Source organism: Actinia tenebrosa, unplaced genomic scaffold (genome assembly GCF_029948245.1).
Source record: "Actinia tenebrosa isolate PJP-AT-01 unplaced genomic scaffold, QUT_ActTen_1.0 PGA_scaffold3__52_contigs__length_22856419, whole genome shotgun sequence".
NCBI classification, from domain to species: Eukaryota; Metazoa; Cnidaria; class Anthozoa; order Actiniaria; family Actiniidae; genus Actinia; species Actinia tenebrosa.
In genome coordinates this window covers 11,152,197-11,175,226 of record NW_028292580.1, presented here as the reverse complement: position 1 = coordinate 11,175,226, position 23,030 = coordinate 11,152,197, and the positions used below count along the sequence as shown (strand labels likewise).

Below are 23,030 nucleotides of genomic sequence, written 5' to 3'. Positions count from 1 at the left end.
AACGAAACCCCTATTTTCCGGACTCTGCTACTGGACTAATTGGTGAAATGTTCGTGTTTGACGATTTTTGTTGTTGTAACAGTAGCTTTTCCATTAATAAATTATGCGTGTAAAAACTTCACATCTAGGTACACTTCTTATTTGGGAATCATGATGAATGTTACTTTAGTACTTCAATATATAAACATAATTAGTTTACATGTCGAACATTGATATCTGATTCTAAAATGAATATATCTATTTAATTTTTGGATGCCTGCAATTCCGTACGGAATTGACAAGCCCATCTGCGGTGTCCTCAATAAAATCTCCTAATGAAGAAAGCAAGGTCGTCATTGTTGCCATCAAATCAAACACAATTAGAAGGGAATCCCACAAACTGGCAAAGCTGCAGACTACAGTGCATATCAAGCGAAAACTTCTCCAGCTTTTTCCCGGAAGTGGCATACCACAGGAGTTCTTTGGCTTACTATAAAAGATGTTGCAAATCTCATGTGATCCTCTCTTCGCCTTCTGGAAGTTCTGCCCCTTGGCCACAGTGGCAATTTGAAAAAGACCTGAGCTTTTTTCCCATCTTTCAAAACCTTGCAAGAGAGAGGCATATGAGGCTGATAATTCGACTGCAAGGTACACCTGACGTAAACTTTGAAAGTCACATGGTACCTTACTTCCAGGGCTTGTAAATTTGCACTGCCAACATGGTAATTATAGTGAATTAAAATACTGGGCTTTATTCTTTATTGTATTTTACTTTTTCTGACAGTTGGCTTTAAAGAGCACAGAAATGGTTTTTTTCTTAAGCGCTTGGAACTTGCGATTCCAACAACAGGAGCCTCTCAAACTAGGAGAAAAGGGAGGGGCAGGGTGCAGAACTCTTTTCCCTCTAAAAGAAAGCAGTACTACATCTTTAGTGTAGCTTTGCTGGATCGAGATGTCAGCGCAGTACCAAGAGGAAATAGCAGAACAGTTCTCATTGGTGCTGGCCTTTTAAAATGACTGATCTAACAAGGTAAGTTAAACAGCTGAACATTATTTTACTCAATTTATAAGTGAATCATGTATTACCCATGTTCTTACTACCGTTGGCTTTTATACGGTTTTCTCCAACTATCGATACCATCCAGGCTCTACTACAAAAGCTGAAGATATCCAGCAGCACTCTCTAACCATAAAAGATAGTTTGCCTTGGTTTGAGTTGACCCTCACAAAATCTATGCTCGGAAACATTATCAGTGATATCTGGAAAGGGAGTGTGAACCGTTGTACCAAAGGCTCTTGACTGCAAACAAAGAGTCTACGGTAGCTTAGCCAGGGAAGTAGAGCTCAATCATCAAGTTCCAGTTGGCTTGACGAGGTTGAATAGCAAGGAGTCCCATGGGTGTTCGGTAAATATTAAAGATCTAGCTAATGGTATAAATGCTGACCGTATTATGAATACCCAGAACTGCTGGTGGAAAATTTACGATTATGGGAATCCTGTCCCTCCAAAGGTCCATCATGACGTTCGAGAAGTTCAAAAGGAAGACTCCACTCTGGAAAGAAGAATGTGGTGGACAGACTGCTATCTATCAGGAAGAGAAGAAACATGGGTTGCTTATCGAGCTCTCTGAGTAACTCCCTTAAAAAGAAATGAAACAGCGAAGATGCAAAGAGGCAACGCAAAACGAAGACTTGTTTCGAGAATTCCAAAATATGGTAAGGTGGTTGGCCACCGCACCAGCAGCAGACAAGGCAGCAGGTCAGGCAGCGGGCCAAGAAGGACAAGAAGCAGACCGAGTAGAAGATCAAGCACCCCGTGCCCAACGACAGCCATTCAGCAGAATTGTCTGTGTGCTGCCATCTCCACACTCATCAGCATTACCAAGAGGTGTATTACGAATTGCCTTGAGGTCTCACAACCTGATAAGACAAGTCCGTTTTCGAGTGGTAACGTTTCAGGCCGACATAAGGTCTGAGATATTTACTACATTTCAAGCTTTCAGCCACATGGAAAATATGCATAGAATATAGGTACTGAATATCAGCGCGTAAATACGAATTTTATCCTCTAGTCATAAAAATAAACATTTAATGTTGTGTTTATTATATGAAAAATGTTACAGATGTTAATATTCATAATGATAATAGTACAAAAGGAAAAATCAAATACTGTGATGGCCGAAAGAAGCAGTGTGTACAGTGCAAGAAAGCTGGCCGTAAAACCCTTAAGGGATATCCTGTTGAATCACAGTCAAAATATCAACAGTGTGTCGTTCCTTTAAGCAATGAGCACTGCTTTCGAGATTACCACTTGGCCATTTAATTTGGGCATTCTGTTAGATTTCTGGATGTATATAGATATATATAGATTATTAGATAATTTCAAAAACTTGTCTATATCTTCTTATGTGAAGATATAGAAATATAGATAAGTTATAGGGCTTGGGAACGAGGTTATTCCGGGCGAAAGCCCTTGGAATTAAATTCGGAAAAATTAATTTCCGACCTCGCTGGTTCGTTTCCCAGCGAGGTCCGAAATTAACGTTTCTGAATTTAATTCCAAGGGCTTTCGCCCGGAATAACCTTGTTCCCAAGTACTATAACTTATCTATATTTCTATATTTTCATGTATTTCTTAAGTGCTATGCAGTCCACATATTCTTATCTCTATATCTTCTCATATAGTATTTATTGACTTTTATATAGATTTTTGATGAAGTAATTAATTCAAAGGCGACCTGTAATGGCGGGAAATTCATTTTTTTAATGAACTCAATTATGCAAGCTTTTTTTGGACATCATATTATCAATAACATTAACACCTCGAAACATTTAACCAATACTTCAACATTTCATCAGTCTATTTATGTTTTGAAATGGACTGAATAATTATGGTTAGCGTCCTGGGAACAATAAGGCTTTTAAACAAAAGTACCCAAATATTAAGATGGGCCAAAGGTACTTTGAATCATGCAAACCCTTTTTTTGTTGTCCCAGCAAGATTGAATTTGTTCGATACTTTTGAACAAATTTGGTTGCCCCTTAAGGTGGCCTGGAAAGCCCATTTGGTCAATTTTATTTATTTTTTATCTTTTACATCCATTCAATTTATACTTAGATTTTATAATTATACTTACATTATAGACATTTGTTTTTTCTAGGTTCTGGTTAAAAAATCCCCATTCCTCATGTTATTGACATTTTCCCCGGTAGTCGGAGGCACATTCACTGTTAAAACCCCCGCTATTGTGGCCCCGTTATCTAGTATAATTATTGTTCTTCTCAAAATCCAATTGTTTTCTTTCTAGCTTGTTTATCATAGAAACAAAGCCAATAATGAATGAAATAAATAATGTCTGATTTTCCTCTATGCATTCTTTGGGATAATGCAGACTGAAAACTATGGATTTCTATAAGATCAGTAATTATTTCTATTTAGTAAACTGCTATGCCAATGGTGTCCTATAAGACAGTTTATGTACGGCACTAACCGAACACACAAAACCAGGCAGGAAAATCGAAAATCCTTGCAGTGAGCTCAGGCGTGCCGCCCTACGTTTCTGACATGCACTCATACGCCTAAACTTATTTTTGAACCTCTAGGAAGATTGTTATTCCAGTTTCTGCTTTCGACTCCAAAACAAAGTTGCTTGAGAAGACTAGGAGCACCTTTGGTGGTGGCAATTTTAATTTAAACGACGTTTCATCAAGCGACCTTGACAGCTACCACTCTTATTTCAAGGATAAGTATTATTGTGAAGAGCCTATAAGGGAATTTCAGCCAGTTGAACTAATTGGTTTTCAGACACAAAACTACTGGTGCTTCTCGAGGGAGGTGAGTCATAAGTTCGATGAAAAATCAATTCCAAACCAAGCATTCATGTTTAAAGAGTATGAGCTCACGTTCATTACAGTTGTTCTTGAGGCATTTTTCGAGATGACGTCATTATCTTCTCATGGTTTGATAGGCAAAATATTAAGAAAACAAGTGATGAAATCTCGATGTAATAAGTTTTTCGCCTCTTTAAACAACGTTTCAAAGCAAACTCGACACTCAAACTCGAATTCAAATTCAGAATCATTAACTGGATTTTCCGACTCACGATAGGAACACGATCTGGTTTGACTGTAATTTGAAGCTTTAGTACATCGGAAGTCATTAGACACCAAAGAGGCGATTTAGTCAGTCAACAGTCAACAATTTTTTTTCTGGTGCACCTCAAAAATTGGATGTATAGAGCATCTCCCATGGTTTGTGAATAAAATTTACGGTAATCGGTATAGAATCTAGTAAGGTGACTGCCTATTTTTCAGGGAAAAAATTTTAAACTTTTTTCAAAACTTCGACTTTTCGAATTGAAATTCAATGCTGATTCCAAATCTGAAAAATATTTTTTTATTAAGGAAATATAAAATTTTGAAATTTTTATGTTTTCATCGTCAAGAGTTTTAACTTCGCAATTATACTAATTTTCATTCCTTTACACCTGATGGGGCTTTATAGGTTTATACAAGCTTCAGAAGACTTTGGGGTGAATGAAATGTCGTTCAAGTTGGCTACAGCATTTGTTATTGCCCATCTGCTTAGAGTGGATCACGAAGAGTCTTGGAGTAAGTGAATACAGTAGCTGTGTATGTATAAAGTAGTTGTTATTAATTGTAGGTAACTACAAGGCTTATCAGATCCACAGTGCATACATGTCACCAGATTCAGCAAATGACAAAATTCAAGTTCAATTATTCATTCATTTCCAAACTTTCAGAAATGGCTAAAGATCACTTCTTTTCATTTCTGAAAACTGCCTGTTCGAGTTTCGATTTGTACTTGTACACATTATAATGTAAATATTGCGCTTGCTGTGCTTGCCTACATAATCATAAGGACCAATATAATTAGTCCATGACATTAATCGCAAAGTTTCTTAAGGAACATGAATTATTAATTTATATTTGTTGAGAATTTTTAATTGTTAATGATTGTTTTTATGAAAAACAATTATATGACAGTGATGATTCACAAAGTGAAATAAGTACCAATTATAACATTATGTCAGAGTCGGAAAAGTATGAATACATTTTGGGTCCAAAACTCATTTTTGTTGATGAGAGTCATTCTTCAGTAGTGGTCTTAACATTTCCGACCAAAATACAAAGATATAGAGCAGCTAAGGGCAGTATTTACAGATGCAATGATTGTTGCAGTTAATGCAACTGCCAGCACCAAGATGCAACAAGAAATTGTGAGGATTCTTAACTTGAAATAACCAGTTTTCATTAGTGCACATATGGATAGAGCAAATATTAAGTGTTTTATGGAGGAGAGGGTTTCAATAAGGCCGTTTTCAAGGAGAATGCCATCGGTGTGTTATTCCCTCTTGTTCAGTAGCAAAACCATCAGATGATTTGGATGAAGAGCCCCAAAGGCCGAAAGGTATGTTCCACTATCTACTTGAATCTAACAGACACGATCAGAAAATTTATAAATTATATTCATTTTCCAGTTTCATTTGTTTGAACAATCTCATTCACATTGATCTTGATTAACAATAATTGCTTGCACTTAATAGTCCTGAACATAAGTCTCATATAAAATAAGTGTATAATTATCACCTCTATGTAATCTTATATCTAATAATGAACATATAGCTTGGAAAGACACAAGACTAATTGTAATGGTGGCGCTTCAAAGAGGAGGTTGGAGGATGAAGAAAACTCTCTATGCTCCTCGAAAAAGCAGAAACTTAGTGACAAGGAAATCATTGAATATGAGGTAACTTGTACTCTTTTAAATAGTATTACTCTAATAACGTTAGCAGGCGGAAAACGACTAATTATTTTGTAAGAGACTAACCTTGTTCTATCATATTTATAATTAAATAACATCCCAGAAAAATGGTCCAAGAGTTCGAAAAACAGTTGAAAATACATTGGGATGCAAAATGGTACCTTTCTTCACAAATTCACATGGTAAAAGCAAGCCCAGATAAAGAGGAACAGGAGTCCACATTTCAGGAGTGTCTACCAAACCACCACCCACCTTTCAGAACTTGATAAACAGTACAACAACGGAAAAAATAAAGTCTTCCTTTCTGGAATACTAGAGAGTAGGCTCAGGTTGGATGAAGTAATTTATAATTTATTAATGCCATATGCTATTTTGTATACTTCTTATGTTCCACTACTTTGGCAGCAATCAACAGCTACTACAGCAGCAAAAATGCCGGTTCCTGCATTCAATAAGCAAATGAGTAGCCCAAGAGCTAATCATATCTTGATACATGAGGTATGTTTTGAGAATATTGGATAATATAATATGAAGAAGCCTTTGAGTTGAGCATCAAGAAAGACTTCCTTTTAATTTTTCAATGAAAAAGATTTCCCTTACAAACTTCTCTTACAAATTTAAAACAAAGAAGTCAACATTACTAATTTAAGTTGGTAAATTATTCAAAATTAAGTCCAAAGTTCAAACATAGTCAGAGCTTTGCATAATAAACTACAATATCTTTGATTGACCAATTGGTTTACTGAATCATGATATTGCAAGTTATGACTTGATATTTACTCCTTTTTTCCTAATTAACGATTTGTTTAATCATCAACATTTGTTTAATCATCAACATTGCTTAGTCCAACTAATTCTAACTACAATTCTTCAATACAAAAAGATGTTAACAATGAAGAATTTGTGTTTAATTAACCTTAAACAATTTGTTTATTTCGAAAATCGGATACTAAACTAATTATACTTTTTCGTTTTCCTATAGATTTTTAATGGGTCTAACTTGTTGACTCATGTCGGCTCAAAGGCGACAAAGGAAAAGCTTTATGCAACAGCCCTACTGTCACTTCTCTTCACAGATGAAGAGATGAGAAGTGGCAGTGTGGAACCAAAAGATGGAGGAGTGAAAAAACCGGCCCTTGACCAGGATAAAATAGATCTCATCAAAAGTAAGTTACATTGATTAATATTCAGATTCTCACCTTGATCAACTTCAAGGACATGAGCTAATATGTGTTACCAACCATACACTCTAATAGTGGTACATAGCTTATGATTTGTGATAAATGCGATGCTCGTCATTATATATCAAAATATGAAGGACAAGGTTATTGGTAAAATTTCTTTCAAGGGAGTTACCTTAAGGAGACTGTCTACTTTTGGAAAACAATTTAAATTTTTTTAAAAAAACATAGATTTTCCAAACTGAAATTTAATGCTGATTCCAAATCTGGAAAGGAATATTGGGCGTTATAAACTTTTTCTAAAATGTTGATATTACCACAGGGAACCCGGCTATATATATTTTTTTGCTTCTTTTAGAAAAAATAACTTTGCTCTTTGTGGGATTTTACGTGTTGTGATCAGTTTCCTTTTACATAAGCTGTAATCAGATCTGCGCGCTGTAAAAGTTAGATCGGCGCTGTAAACTGATAGCAGATTCAATAACCGTTGGTGTTTTGTTTCTTATGGGTTGCCTGTGGTGTGTAAAGCACTTTCTAGTAAACACTCAAGGAGGAAAAGGGCTGCAACAAAGCAAGAGTCCGATTTTAAAAATCCCTGTTCAAATTATTCATGGAGGTAATTTATTAATAAAAAACCCATGTAATGTTTGCTCAATGAACAAACTTTGGGTCGGGATGTTTTATTTTGTCGAACTCGTAAAAGTAACGATCCTAGAAAGTGATATTTAAAAGCTAAGTTTTAGTCATATGTTCACCTCCAGTTGCTCGGACCGCTTAGCTTATGAAACAGGATGTATCTAATGTACGTCCGATTTGAAACAAAAGAATTTGACAGCTTGTTGACACAGAGACATCTAAATTTCCATATAATTTCTGGACATTTCCGGTATCGTTCAATATTTCCCGCGAATTCTAAGCGTGTGCCGCATATCTGATATTATTATTCTAAAAAAATTGGAAATAACTAATACTCACCAAAACACAAAATTTGAATTCCCTTGTTAACAGGGTTTTACATCTTTAATATTTTCGAACAACATGACGCAATCAAAACATGAAAGTCATCAAGACTTCCTGCTGGTTGTACAAAATAGCTGGTCCGAGCAACTGGAGGTGATGATCATACGATAAAACTTGCTTGCTTGCAGCCCTTCTCCTCCTTTGAGTGTTTACTAGAGAGTGCGTTACCAACGGTTAATGATTCGAATTTAATCGGCTATCAGTTTACAGTGCAGATCTGATTACAGCTTATGTAAAAGGAAAATGATCACAAAACAGGAAACCCACAAAGAGCAAAGTTAATTTTCTAAAATAAGCAAAAAATATATAGCCGGGCTCCCAGTGATATTACCTGGATTTTGAGGAGCTTTTTCCCAATGAGCTATTAAAAAATAGTCCCGTGCAAATTTTGAGCGTTTTGCCCTGCTGAAGCTCAAAAAGCGTATGGTTCTTCAATAAATTCTTGTTGTAGATTATTCTCGTAGATTTTTCAGCGGTTCTTGAGCATACATACATCATAGGCTCAAATCAAGCGTCCAAAATTAGGCAGACACCTCAAACCTCTCAATCAAATTATTTTATTTGTGTGAAGAGACATTTGTTTATTATACCTATAATATGTATAGTTGAAAATTCTAAAGAGGCCATTTTTCTCCTTTTCCAATATGTAGAGTGTATCAAGGTGAAGTATGGAGAGAAAATGGTTGAAACAAGCTGGTCTGACATCAGGACCAGTTTAAATCAGAAATGCCTTGATAAACTCAAGGCATTTCGAAAGTTGGAGAAGTATGAAGCTGTTGATGATCACCCGATATTAGATGAAAGTCAAGTTTAACAGGAATGGTTTATTACAACCATTCTCAATCACACTTGCCATTTTTTCCTTCCAATATGCTATGAATATGATGTCATAGGAGGCATTATTAAATTGTTCTGGGGTATTAAAAAAAACCTCATTTCCTTCTCAGGGCTAGAAAGGTTATCATTACAAATTCTCATAGTAGACATCGATTAAAGGGTGATAAGCACTTTGACTAATTTACTAGATCACATTTTAAGATATAACTAGCTAATTTACTAGATCACATTTTGATGCTAATGGGTTTTCAAACACAAACTAGTGCCAAAGTCTAAGTCTAATAGATTGGCTAATATGAGGAGGTACAGTGCTAGTTGATGTGATGCAATCCTTCATTTATATTCATGGGCCAACCTGAAATCTACTGGCTGGTGACATAAAGCATAAAGTCGTGCAAAAATTTTGTGAAGATAGTTGCATATCTTTGTAAACACCAACTTAAGCACTAGATAAAACCCTTGAATACATAATGAGCAGGGTAATATGGGAGATAAACCCTATGTAGCCCATGTCAAATGCTTATCTAATATGATGTTTGGGTTGGTACTAGGGACAACTCATCTCGCCAATTCGAGTTTTCTTAACTGTCTTTTGAAGTAAGGGCGAATGGCTTTGGCCAAAAATATCATACTAGTAAGTGTACTTTTTTTGCTTACTAATAAGGCCTTTCTGACCCCGCTTCCATGCAATTTTTCCTAGTACTAACCGAGTTTGACCGCTACAGCTATGAGAAAGGTGTATGCTCTTACATTTTTAAACAATAACGTATCAAAGATTCAGTGAATTTAGTTTCCAGCAAAAATGAAGTTTAGTAAAAATTTAAAGCAGGATTTGTGAAAATTAACAATAAAAGTAACATTGTTCATCTTAACTTAGTTGTTATAACAAGCAGCAACTTTTTTAGCTTAGCAGATTGTTGTAATATTAAACTTTTTATATGAATTTAGTTATAACATAATAAACTTTGCAAAAAAAAGTCATAACTAGTGTTATTCTGAAAACTGTACTCTCAAGAAAATAACAAAATCCTGTACAGGGTCCTATCAAAACCTCAATTAGGATCCTATATGATCTTGAATAGGATCCTATAGGATCTTGAATAGGATCTTGAATGGGATGCTATAGGATCTTGAATAGAATGCTATAGGATCCTGTAGGATGTTATAGGATCCTGTAGGATCTTGAACAGTATCCTGTAGGACATTAAGTAGGATGTTATAGGATCCTGCAGGATCTTGAACAAGATCCTACAATATATTAAACAGGATACTACCAGCATCCTATAGGATCTTGTAAAGGGTTCTGTACAAGTCCTATAGAATCTTGAAACAGGATCTTGCACAGGATCCTGTACAAGATCCTGCTCAGGATCCTGTTAGGATCCTATTAGGATCCTACCAGGATCCTGAGCTGGATTTGCACCAGGGTATGAGTTTACAAATAATAACTTTTGATTATTTTGCATAGGTACTGCACCTAAACTTGGGAATAGTTCAGTACAACCCTTTGAAAGGGGCCACTTATCTCCCACTACCCAAGAAGATTAAGGATAAGAAGGCGGTCCTGAATATAAAGAATCATGATGAAAAGTGCTTTCTCTGGTCAGTCCTAGCAGCTACACACCCCATTGCCAGGAAAGATCATCCTACACCCCGTACCCACCAGTACCCGAGGTATGAGGATGAAATTAATATGCAAGGCATTGAGTATCCAGTCAAGATAGGCCAGATAAAAAAAATCTAAAATCAGAATAATGGGATTAGCATAAACGTGATGCTTTTAAATGCTTTTACTTAAACATAATCTTAATTCTAGAAATGAAACCAGCAAACCCTGACATGCACTTTAACACACTAGGTGTTTTCACTTATCAAGTACTGAAGTCTGTTGGTATCCAAATAAAATACGAAGTGACTAAACGCCCAGCAGCCGGACAAGGTCTTCAAATAACTAAACGTCCGACAGTCCAAAAACTTCCCATATTTATTTATATCATTTATTTATTTCATGATTCGCCCAAGAGCAGGTGATAATACAATAGGACTATAGGTCCCTTTATAATATCAACACCCACTTTGAAATCGGCTGGTTTTTTTTAAACCGTTTATCTTTATTTAGAGTACCCTAGCGCTTCCAAAAAAACAAAAAATCTGAGCTTTCTCTTTTGTAGTTATTATTTTTATAATATTTTTCTCTAGGTGCACACGAGTCAAGATGCTGTAGCAGCTGCAGTGTACCTCTGCACTTTTTCAACACTTTTCCAACCATGGTAAAGGGCCTTCAAGGCAATGATGGGCAAGGCGGAGATAGCTCCAGAGCAAGAAATCAAATATTTACGAAAATTCACGAGCGCAGAAATCCAACGAGTAGTAAACAATTTTTGTAAGCGACAACATCACAACCCCACGAGTTTACTAGAAGGTCTTTGGTTGGAGTTGGAGAGAAGGTTCAGAAACCAAGCCGCGATTGCAAACACCCTGCTAGAACGCCTTCATCAGTCCTCCCACTTCACTGAAGATGACAACGCAAAACTTCAAGAATTCGCAGATGTCAATAGCCAGATAGATTGGCTGGCTAATAATGCAAAGGTACACTGCAGCTGCTACAGCATCTCGACTCGCACGCACCTAGAGAAAACTATCATAAAAATCATAACCACAAAAAGGGAAAATTCGGATTTTTTGGTTTTTTGGAAGCGCTTAGCGAATCCAAATAAAGATAAACGGTTTCAAAAAAAAGATTAGCCGAATTTAAAGAGAAATATGTGAAAATTTCGGACTGCCGGACGTTTAGTTATTTGAATACCGTGTCCGGCTGCCGGACGTTTAGTCGCATCGAAAAATATACATGTTTTTCAACAAAACATATTTTTTACCTTCAAGGAAATTTTAATCTCATAGCAAATGAAGTAAGATAAATTAAATGTAAGATCAAATGTAAGATTACAAGATTAGTAAGAGAAACATTGCGAATGAGTCAAAAGCTTTAGAAGCAAAGAAAACTGTTGTGTGACAACAAGATTCTCACTCTAAAAGGGTAAATTTTCAATTTCCTCATAATAAGAATGATAATTCTTAATTTAAGAATACGATTCTTAAAATAAGAATGCAATACTCTTATTTTTGATAAAGTTTACCTTGCTTTCTTATCTGTAAAGTAAACTGTTTTACTTAAAATAAGAAAGATTAATTTCTAAAGAATTTAGTGATCTCTTTAAATTATATATTGTCAGAACTGGGTTATATTTAATTAATAATGCTAAATCTAGCAATATTATTATCCCAGGGATTAAGCAGAATTAAAGGCATGGGGTAATCGACAGGAGTTTGATCTTATCCTCCATAGCTCTTGAGACAAGTTATAGTTTATCATTACAATATATATATTATATATAGTATAATATAATAGATGTTTATTTAAATCATATGAAAACACATTAGAATAATACACAGTGATCATTTTCAAATTATAGACAGCTTTTATTCTATTGCTTGTTGTGAAAAGACTTTAATCATGCAGCAAATTAGTTGTTACAGTAGCTTTGTAGTTGGCTGAATGCATGTGTGGTGCAAACAGAATTTCAATGGGATATCTGAATTAATCATGTTTTGAAATGTGATCCCTTTTAGCTTGCAGACAATTAAGGTTCAAGATATTAAACATTTTCTTAAACTCAAATAAAGATATATTAAAGATAACAATATCTAATATACAACAAAACAAAAAGCAATATATTATAAATGAGAAAAAAAGAAAACCTCTGAAACACCCTTTAATCTTAAGCTTACATTTCAGTATTCAAAAAGATACATAAATTATGGGATATCAACTCTGATATTTTTTTGAGTTCCCTTTGACTAGGGCTTTCCAAAAAATATATATATACATATGTATATATATATAAATAGCATGTAGATTAATTAGAAATGCAAGGTAAAACTGGCTACTTTTTTTTTAAAAAAACTTTATTTTTAAAACTTATTTTTTCTGTGTCAAAATTTAACTCTATTCCAAATTGGAAAAGAAAAAATGGAACTTGAAGAAATACTGTTTTTGATTTTTTTTTTTTTAATTTCAGCCTTGTGGTGACCTCAAAAAGTCTCCAAAAAATGCCACAAATGTTTAATTTTCAAATGTTTTAGCATTAAACTTTCTTTTTTTTAAATTGATATAATGTAGTGTTTTAGACATTATCAAAGCATAATAAAGTATAGATTAATAGAATCCCTTGCACAATTTAAGGGTTTTACCCTCTTGAAGTTTATTTTTGATACTGCACACACTCAACATCATGACAGACTGCTTAAATGGAACATTCAAAAGTAGCCAGTCACCTTATGAATAGTTCAGATAATTAAAACTCATCTCTTTTAATAATATAGGACTTATCATTGAACTTGTATGCATGATGTACTCGTGGGCTGGGTAGATCATTTGCTGCTATTATAATGTAGCCTTGGGGTAAGTTGGGCTCTTCGATTTCAAAACCATTTATGTATCGAGAATAAGAAATCATATCCACCTTCTGCAGCACGAAAAAGACTCCAAGGTTCTCCACATACCAAAGTTTAATAAGCCTTCCAAATTCTGGATTCTGAAAGTCTTTGCTTATCAGTAAAAAGGTGTTTGCTCCAGGCTTATAAAGAGTGCCATAAACTCTCACAGAATCAACCAAAAATATTTCAGCAATCCGAATATTGCACTGCCCATGGATATCATAAAAGTTTTGTATGCATTGCCAAGCATAAGCAGTAGAATCATGATATTTGATGTTTTATTGTTCCCATATCACAGTCATTGCTGAAAAGTGGGCAAGGATCAGTTTCATCATCCAGTGTTAAGCTGTCAGCCAGTTCCATGCATTGATGTCTTGTTGATAATGAATGTGGGAGATTCCTGAAATTTTTTGTGATTCTTGCAATATCTTTGAAATATGAGTGTTTTGCCTCAAATCGCATGCACCACGACCTTATTAGAGGACCAAACTTCAATATCATAGAAGGAAGATGAACTAGATAATGCATTTTAGGAGTTATTCTTGCATCATATAGATCCTTAAAGGTTTGAAGATATTTTTTGATGGCAGACTTCAAGTATACCACACTCTGAGTAGTTATTGATGATGAAAAACATATCACCACAATCTCTATCAAAGACATGTAGCAATCCCAGTGAACAGAATCTTGAATGTCAATATGCTTTGCCATAATGAATGGAAGTATAAATGCCAAGAGATACATTTGGCTAGCACTCTGACCTAAGTTTGTGCTTGCTTTAATATCAATGTCAGAATCTTTCACATGGACTGGTCTATCTTGTTTATGTGAATATCCTAAAGGAAAAAGTTTTATTTCCTTGTTTAGCAGATCAAGTGTTATTTTATCAGTTTCTGAATCAGATATGAAGTACTTTAACATATGCTTCATATGGTAAGCTAAAATCCCTTCTAAAAAAATATGCATTAAGTCTTGTAGTAATTGTTGGCAGACATCGAAGTATGGGGCTTCCATTAATTTTGCTTTGGTATTGATTCCATAGTATTTGCTGTAATAGGAAGCAAGATATTTTGAAGGTGCATTTTCCATTCTTTTAACTTGTCTCTCATGCTCATCCTTGCAGAGCAGATCAAAATTTTCTTCAAGAAAAAATTCTTGTATTTGTTCAAATGTTGCCATACAATGACGGCATTTTCTTCGTGCCCCACCAACACTTTCTTTAAAACCACCTGCAGCCTGACTAGCTGGTGTATCAGCCAGTGTTGCAAGTAAGCCTCCTCTAAGATGTATAACTCCACCATCAACTTCAAATGGATAACCTTCATCAATGCCCAAGGAACGTAGATCTTCTACAAATGGCTGAAGGATTATATTCAAGCCATACTTTTTAATGTGCTCTTTTTTACAAATTGAAAAAAGGTGAATTGATTTTAATTTGGAACGATACTGTGGAGGTAGATTGGCTAGTTGGTAGTACAAGAAACCAAGCTGATGAATTCTATTATTCATAGGATTTACCACGTTGACATCATCATAATACATCAGTATTTGCAGAGCTTGATCATCAGAACCAAACATTGGATGTTCAGATATAAATGTTCCATTACAAAAATCTCTGAGTTCTTCAGGGACATTTGATTTTTCTGGGCCTCTTAGAATAAATTCAAGATACGAAGGAGAGCGAATTTGAACTTGAAGTGTGTCCAGTATAGGGATATAGTAGAAGGTATCTTCAATTTCAAGTATTTGTTTTTTATTGTTTCTTTTTACAATCTTTCTTGTCTTGCCAAGTATTTTCTTTTCAGGGCCCTTGATGACAAAAACAAAATATAAAATAAATGTAAAAACAGGGTACTATCTCTTTTGCATCAGTACTAGTTATTGACATTATGCCTGGTCACATTACCTGCACTGTGTTTTCACTGCTACATGCTGATTGAGACAACACTGGTCATGATACTGCCATCATAAGTAAAGGTAACAATTTATTTTACTGTTGCTTCAATCTGAATGCAGCAAAATAAAGTGTGCTAAGATAACTCACAATGTTACAAGTTAGAATATGAATTATTTATAGGCAAGTCTGTACATACCACATATTGTGAATGGCTTTGAACATATTTTGACTGCATCCAGGTAGTAAGAAGCTGATCAAAAGGATCACATACTTCATCAAAAGCATCAGATATTCCTGGAATATCCTCCACTTCCAAACCTGCCTCCTCTATGGAACACTCTATTTTTCTTTTCAGTTGATTGAAAGCAACATGAAACAATTTAGATGTTGATGTAACAATATTTTGCATAGCTTTATTGGTTAGTTTGTTGCCTTCCTTGATTTTTATCAAGTACTTTGCTGTTAAATCTTGTAGGTTCATTGTCTGATGTCCCAAATTTTCATCTTCAATTCCATTTCTCGAGTCTTCACAAGAACCAGATGATAATTCGAAGTCTGAAGGTTCTTGGGGAATTGAGTAATCATCCTGTCCAGTAGCATTACCTTAAATTAGAAGTGGATAATTAAGAAAACATAACATTAAATTATATTTAATTTAGGGACTTTAGCAGGGGTTGGAAATTTTGAATTGGGGGTTGGAAATAAGGACTGACCTACCAGAGCAATGGGAGTGAAATTTCCTAACCCTCCCCTTGTGCTTGGACAATACCGGTAATATCATGACCACTGGTATAATTTTCCATGACCCCCTTTCCCCCCCATTTTAAAACCCATGTTTTTCTTCCCTCCCTTTTCAGGTCTCAAAAAAAATTTTAATATAAAGATCCTTCCCGTGTTTCTATCCTCCCCCCCCCCCCCCCCCCCCCCCCGCTAATTTCTGACATTGAACAAAAGACATTTGAATTAATTTTTCTTGAAAGATATACGTTTGAGGGTTTTTTGGAATCTTTTAGTTATCACCGTACCTAAATCAGTAAGACATCCGTCCCCGTCAGTGCTGTATAAATATTGAAAGTGAGATGTCCGTACATGCTTGGTAAGTGTGTTGACTTTGGTAAAAGTCTTGAAGCACGAGCCACCAATTGCACATCGTACGTCTACATCTTCCTCATGGTGAACAGAATTTAAATGTGTCAACAACAACGTTAGATACAAAGCAGAAAAGCCAGCACAAAGAAAGCACTTCCAAGACATTGTTTTTAAAAGGTCACGACGTAAGTTTCCCGCGTTTTTTAATGTTTTTAATGTATTACTCGAAAACGATAACGAGGCCGAGAATCACGTGATACCAGACTTGTCCATACTTGCACGTACTTGCTCCTAGGCCTCGCCTTTCTTGAAAGTCGTTGAATTCGAGTCGTTCGAGAACGTGTCTGAGTAGGTGTTAAAGCTTTTGTTTCTGTCATTGTTGAAGTTATAATGTTTAACCTCCCTGATTCCCCGAATGAGCTTGGTGACTGGCTGCTGCAACGCGGTTTTTCCACACAAGTTGTGAACATGCTCCAAGGTAAAGTCAAAAGAACATTCCCGCCATTTTTATACGATTTTGTGGTATTTCCCGACTTTCTTTTCAATTCCTAGATCCCTAAGGGCCCTTATTATTGTATTTGAATTTTGATTTCTTTATGATGAAAGGTGGTTCTTTTCCACCCTGCTACGGGTAAAAATGTTCTAACCTCTGCTCGCAGGGTATAGATGAAACCTAATTGAAATACCGTTAAAATTATATTATACGCTTTGTTGACATTCGAAATAAAAAATGTCGTTAGGGAGGTTTCATGATTTAGCTAGAAGGGGACCATTATATTCCCCTCATACAATTGCACCTTTCAATCTTAAACCCAATGGGGGGTCCCCAGGACGAGGTGGGGACTTTGATTTCAAGTTGATTTTGTCTATCAAAGTTGCCCTACCTCGGGAGCAATCTGGTCCCACCTCATCGGGGTCCCCCCCCCCCCCCCCCCTTGGGCTTAACGTTGATAGGTATTAGGGGGCTAGGGATTCTGGTAGTGGTAGTAAATGATACGGCCTATTACAGGGGGTTCTGATATTTCACTTTGGTTAATTGACAGCCCTTGAGGGGACCAATAATTTTTTCTAGAAAATCAGGGGTGGGGGCTTCAAAAAAATAAAATAAAATATAAGTGCACTCCCTAAGAAAATTTAACCAAGATTGAGGAAAAAAGTACATTGAAACCCCAAGAATACATTATGAATGGTTGAAATACTGTGAAATGATTGAAATGAGTGAAGTGGATTTGTTCACGTCTCAAGGAAAATGGCTGATAAGGCAAATTTTAGTATCTTTCAGCATGCAATACATTCAGTAGTGGTTCCCTGTGAAGCTTTAGTGGATTAACATGTTAAAAACATGATATAAGCCAAATGACTGCAAATTTTGTAGCAAAATAGAGTTTAAATTTCTTGCTGCTAACTGTTAATTTATGGAAGATTTTGTTTGATATCAACAGCCAACAATGTTGATGGTGATACCTTCATAAAATTTACCAGAGCAGATCTAATTGACATTTTTCCTGATTCATTTTTAACAAGGAAACAAGTATGGGACTTTATAGAGGATTTGGTGAGGATACAGTTAAATACAATATGATTGTGATATGTATATTTTGTTTTTAAAATACTCATGACAAGTTACCCTTGAAAATGTTTTGGATTTCATTTTTTTGATGCTAATTCTATCATAAAAGGAGTGTAGATCATTTATTATTTTCAAAACTTTTTTCAGCGTCATCAGGGAGAAGAATGTTCATCACAAGATAAGGTAATGTACATCTTTCTTTCGTTTTCTGATTAGTTTTTCTAATCATAAGGGATTTGAAATGATTTGATTTTTAGGCGACTGTAAGTGAAACTCCTCCACATAAATGGCCAGGAAGCATTCTAGACACAGATAATGAAAACCTTAGCCTTACCTACTCACCACCATCAAACAGCGAGTCAACTTATGAATCCTCTCATGGCAAGCTTTCAGGCCAAAGTAATAACCGGAAGAGAAAGTCCCCAAGTAGCTATACCTCTACAATAACAGCATGTTCTTTGTCTTCCAAACAATCACAAGAAAAAATAACAGGCCCTACAGTCCCCAAACTCCAAAGGACACATGCTATCAACATGGGGAATAAAAGCAGCAGCAGTGAGGCAAAGTCTGAGGAATTCCTTGACAAATTTGACTTCCCATTAGGACCAGAGGTAAAGCGTTGTGTGAAGACTAAAACAGAACTTGATGAAACAGTCAGGAAAAAATTTATTAGAGATTGTTTAACTTGTTTACAAGTAGCAACAAATGATAAAGATGGGAAAATAACAACACAGGAATTTCAGCTTGCCTCTCAAAAGATATGTACAGCTGTTCCCCCATTGAAAGACAAAAAGCCTCCATCATGGGAAAAAAGTATTCCCTTCCCATATTGGGTAAGTATTATAACAAAGAAAGTTTTAATTAAATTTATACTAAAGAAATTAATGCAGGTTTTAAAATTAATACTAGAAAAATAGCAAATGATCACGCATTAGTGTTAAGCTGGCAGTCTCTATTTTTCTTGCCAAGTTCCCTTCCCTGGATACAAAGAATTAAAAGACAGACAGTGACCAAGGGAAATAGAGGGACTTCTCTTAGTATAAATCTTGAATGTATCATTAGTATTACCCAATACTTAACCCATGGAGTCAACTCCTGGGCCATGTGGATTATTATTGATTAAATATTAATCATGATCATTTTGCTTTTTTCAGTCCTCAGTTATGTTTATGTTGAGGAAGAGGTACCACAACATTAAGTATACTTCTAGCCAATCAAAGAAAAAAGTTAAAGATGATACAGATGAGGAATTACATTCACCTCATTCTGATAATGAAAAAGATGATGAACAGCACCTTAAAGAAATAATAAAAGAGCTGAAGAAAAAAGAACCTAACTTTAAAGCAATTCAAGAGCTCCAGAGTCTCTCCTTCAAACAGAGAAGAGATTTTATCTCCACTTTAGATGGACGAAGTGTTGTTAAAACTGTTTTCGAGAAGTTTCCATTTCTAAAAGATCGACAAATGGTAATTACATGTTTACTATAAATACCACACCTACATAAATTGTCAATGGTGCGATCAAGTTTGCAAGTGCATGCTATGTGGTGGTACCTTGTCATCATTATTTTTTTTAAATTGTGTATTTTTTTTTTTTTCGCTTTCTTAGCTACTGAATGAACTGGAGCTACATGTTAAGCACATTACAAAGAAAAAACAAACAGTCAATGATTTTATGCAAAACTTCAAACTCATTGCACCGTACTTCAGTGATGAGGAAAATGAAGGTAATTCTCTGTGACACTACGAGTCATTATCTTATTTACATGGTAGTATTATAAAGTGTGAATCAAACGACCGTGGACAGCTAGAAATATTTCAGGAATGTTCTATTGTTCGCTGAGCCAATCAAAAATTACTTTCTAACAGAAAGATTACCAAATGAATAAAGCTTCTGATTGGTTAAGAAACATTCCTTAACTAGTTCTAGGTGCCCACATATTGTCTTTTGATTTGCACACAAAAAGAATTATAAAACATTAAAACTGGGTTACCTTTTTTGAAGATGATGATGATCCTGGGCAAACGTTGGAGACTATGCAGTCTGTGTTCAACTTGAAGCAGCCATTCTTGTTATTTATTCCAGTAAGTAGAATTAATGTCTGTACGTTAGTGTCTGAATATTTTTAAATATTTTCATGTATCCTGGCTTTTGATGAAATTTCTGATCAGGATATTGCCTCAGATGCATATAGACCCCTAATGAATCCTACATAATCTACTGCTCATAGGATGCTTGTCCTGAATATTGATGTCTTGGATGTGTATCATAGCATATTAATTTTTAGCCTTCATAAAATCATTGTTGATGCTGTTAAATTATTGTGTGTTTGTTTGGTGGTGTGTGTTGTGAAGTGGAAAAAGGGGATATCATATAACCAACTTAAGATTATTCCCTAATATGCTTTCTCATCTACATTATTTTGCAATGTCACACATCATAAGATTGCCCTTCAACAAACAATCAAAAACTTTTCTGAATTATCCGACTCTACTGACGTATTAATATTAATATTATTATAATATTCTTTGATTTGAAGGAAGATGTGCAGGATCCAGATGAATTTGTTACAAGTGCAAACATCAGTAGCTCACCTACTTTGGCAGCTTTCTACTGCGAAGAAAATGAAGAATCCCAACTTTTCATTGTGATAGACAAAGAAATTAAAATCACTCTTACAAGTAGTGATTAGTGCTAATATCAGTATTCTACAGTTTCAATTTAGCTTACCACAAGGAAGCCAATACATTCTTCAAATTTTTGGAAAAACATGTCCTTGGAATTGAACCAAAAAAGGTGACCATGTCTTTAAAAAGAATGGAGAACAAAATTTTTCATTCTTCCAAGGATTAAACTGGTTTTATCATAGCTTTTATGGTGTAAATCTGAAGCCTTCAATGATTGTTTTGACTAACATTCTTCAGCTATAAGTTTAAAATGTTGAGTTTTGTAAAAAAATTCCTGTTAATATAAACAGCATTTGCTCACATATTATTGATTTATCTGTGATTTATTTACCAAGTTTCATTTAAAAAATATTTGAATAAATTTTGTTTGATAAAGCTAGGTGTTATATTTTACCTTTTACTCTAAGCATGGACATAACTTTCCACATTTACCAAATAAAAGGCCTCCTTTTATTTAAAGTAATTAAAATAGTTTCTTATTTTAAGTAACAACTATCATTACCTGGGGATTTTAGAATAGGAAAACCTGTCACTTATTATGAGGAACTTACCCTTTCACTTAAAACAAGAGTATTGCTTGTTTTAAGAAGAGTTATGAATGACCTTATATTAAGTATGAAGGTTCCTTATTTTAAGAAACAACACTGTCCTTACCTGAGGAACTTAAATCAAGAAAACTTGTTACTTATTATGAGGATATACCCTTTTAGAGTGTCTTAAATCTCCTCGAAACTATCTCCTCAATGAAACCAAAAATACCAGGATTTTGTAAAGATTCATTGCTTGCTTGCCCAAATCCTCAGCAAAAAAATGGATTTTTATCTCCAAAAATGATTTATTTAACCCTTCACTCCCAAGACTCTGAAGGTGAAGCTGAAGAGTCATGGGCAGCAGCTCTTTCTAACTTTGATCGACAAAAGTTTATCTATTCTTCCAAGACGAACTTTAGGCGAGTTCTCACCCTACGATCGCAAGGGACTTGCAGTAATCTTTAGATCTGGAGAAATCTGATATCTCTTATTCTCATAATGACTTGTATTTATTTCGTATTTTAGTCTGACTCGAAGTTCATTCAACATTCCAAGCGCAAACAAAAATCACACGCCGAACGAAAACTGACTTCAATAGTCTGTTTGATGAGGCCGTAAAATCCAACAAAATCGCACAAAATATAGATAATTTACCACAAAACATTGCTAAATTCCTAAAGGAGCATTAAAGCATCATTTATTTGGGTTATTTAAGTTTTTTCAAGCAATAAATCGTTCAAATTCAAGCTAAATTGTTGAGAATGAATCCCGCCAAAACATGGCGACAAGCAACCGAACTCTTTACGCTCAATTCAACTCTAAAATATCGCTCTAAATAAGTTAATTAAATAATAAATTTCTAATATAATAGGTAATTTACCTTTAGGATGCTGTATGAGCCCGTAAAGATCCATATTTGAGGATAAAAAGAAGGATTTTTAGTCAGAAAATATCCACACAACAACTTTTCTCGTCGACTGCTCCTCTGATACCACGTGACTACCTCGTTTACATGTCAACACAAACCAACGCCACGGGGGAGGGGAGGGGATTCATTCATGGTTCAGAGTGACTTTGTAACATTTTTCGAAGCAAAAATAAAATATTTCCCACAAACAACTCAAAAATATCTTTCCCCAAACGCACTACTACGATTATAAGACACTTTTATTTTATTTTCATGGGAAAGTAAATCATTTAAACAAAATAAATTCTTGCTAAATTTCCCGCTAAATTTTTAAAGTTCTGAGTGTGATACAACTAGACTGCGTCACATCCGGAATTTTCTTCGGAATTTTCTTCGGAATTTTCTTCGCAGGCTATGATACAACACATTGAATCAATGTTTCTATCTCGGGAAATCGTGTACGATCTCGCACCCAACACGATTAGATGAGTTTCATTCGTAATGCGGTAAACGATCAGCTTGGACATCGTGCACGGTCAGTTATGGATATCGTGCACGAATACGTAATAGACCTTATTCGTGGTGTGACAATGTTTTCCCAATTCAGTGTGGCAAACCTCTAGGGAAATGAAGAGCTATTGTTTTGAAACTCGTCGGGATATCATCGTTATTCCTTTCGTATCCTTTGGGATACTCATGAATCTTTCGAAGAGTAAAAACAAAAGAAAATTAATCCCCCGGAGGTTCGTCACGCTGAATTGGGAAAACATTGTCACACCACGAATAAAGGTATATTACATCAATCACTTTTCGGTTTGGATTTGCTTTCAACTCATTCCTATACTAGTACGTCCCCAACAAATGTTCGTACACATGATATCATATGGAAAACGATTGAATGAAAAACGGTATCAGTTTTTTTAAAAACACCACTGAATGTTTTAAAATCCCGCGGAATTTAGATAACGTCCTTTTAACTGTATTTGTATTTTAATAATATTTGTATAATATTTGTACCCGATCACTTAAGACTCGAAGAGAGGCCGTGCTT

General features: G+C 35.1%; 1 protein-coding gene across 1 annotated transcript; it reads right to left on the bottom strand.

The window, feature by feature from the left end:
• Window positions 1-14,219: 14,219 nt before the first annotated feature.
• Window positions 14,220-17,164, bottom strand: LOC116295029 (uncharacterized). Its single transcript, XM_089034928.1, has 4 exons — window positions 16,222-17,164; window positions 15,393-15,799; window positions 15,206-15,305; window positions 14,220-15,108 (listed from the first exon to the last, which is right to left on the bottom strand). Exons 1-3 carry the CDS (start codon window positions 16,448-16,450, stop codon window positions 15,285-15,287), a joined length of 657 nt encoding a protein of 218 aa, XP_088891054.1. The 5' UTR covers window positions 16,451-17,164; the 3' UTR covers window positions 14,220-15,108; window positions 15,206-15,284.
• Between the last annotated feature and the right edge of the window lie 5,866 nt (window positions 17,165-23,030).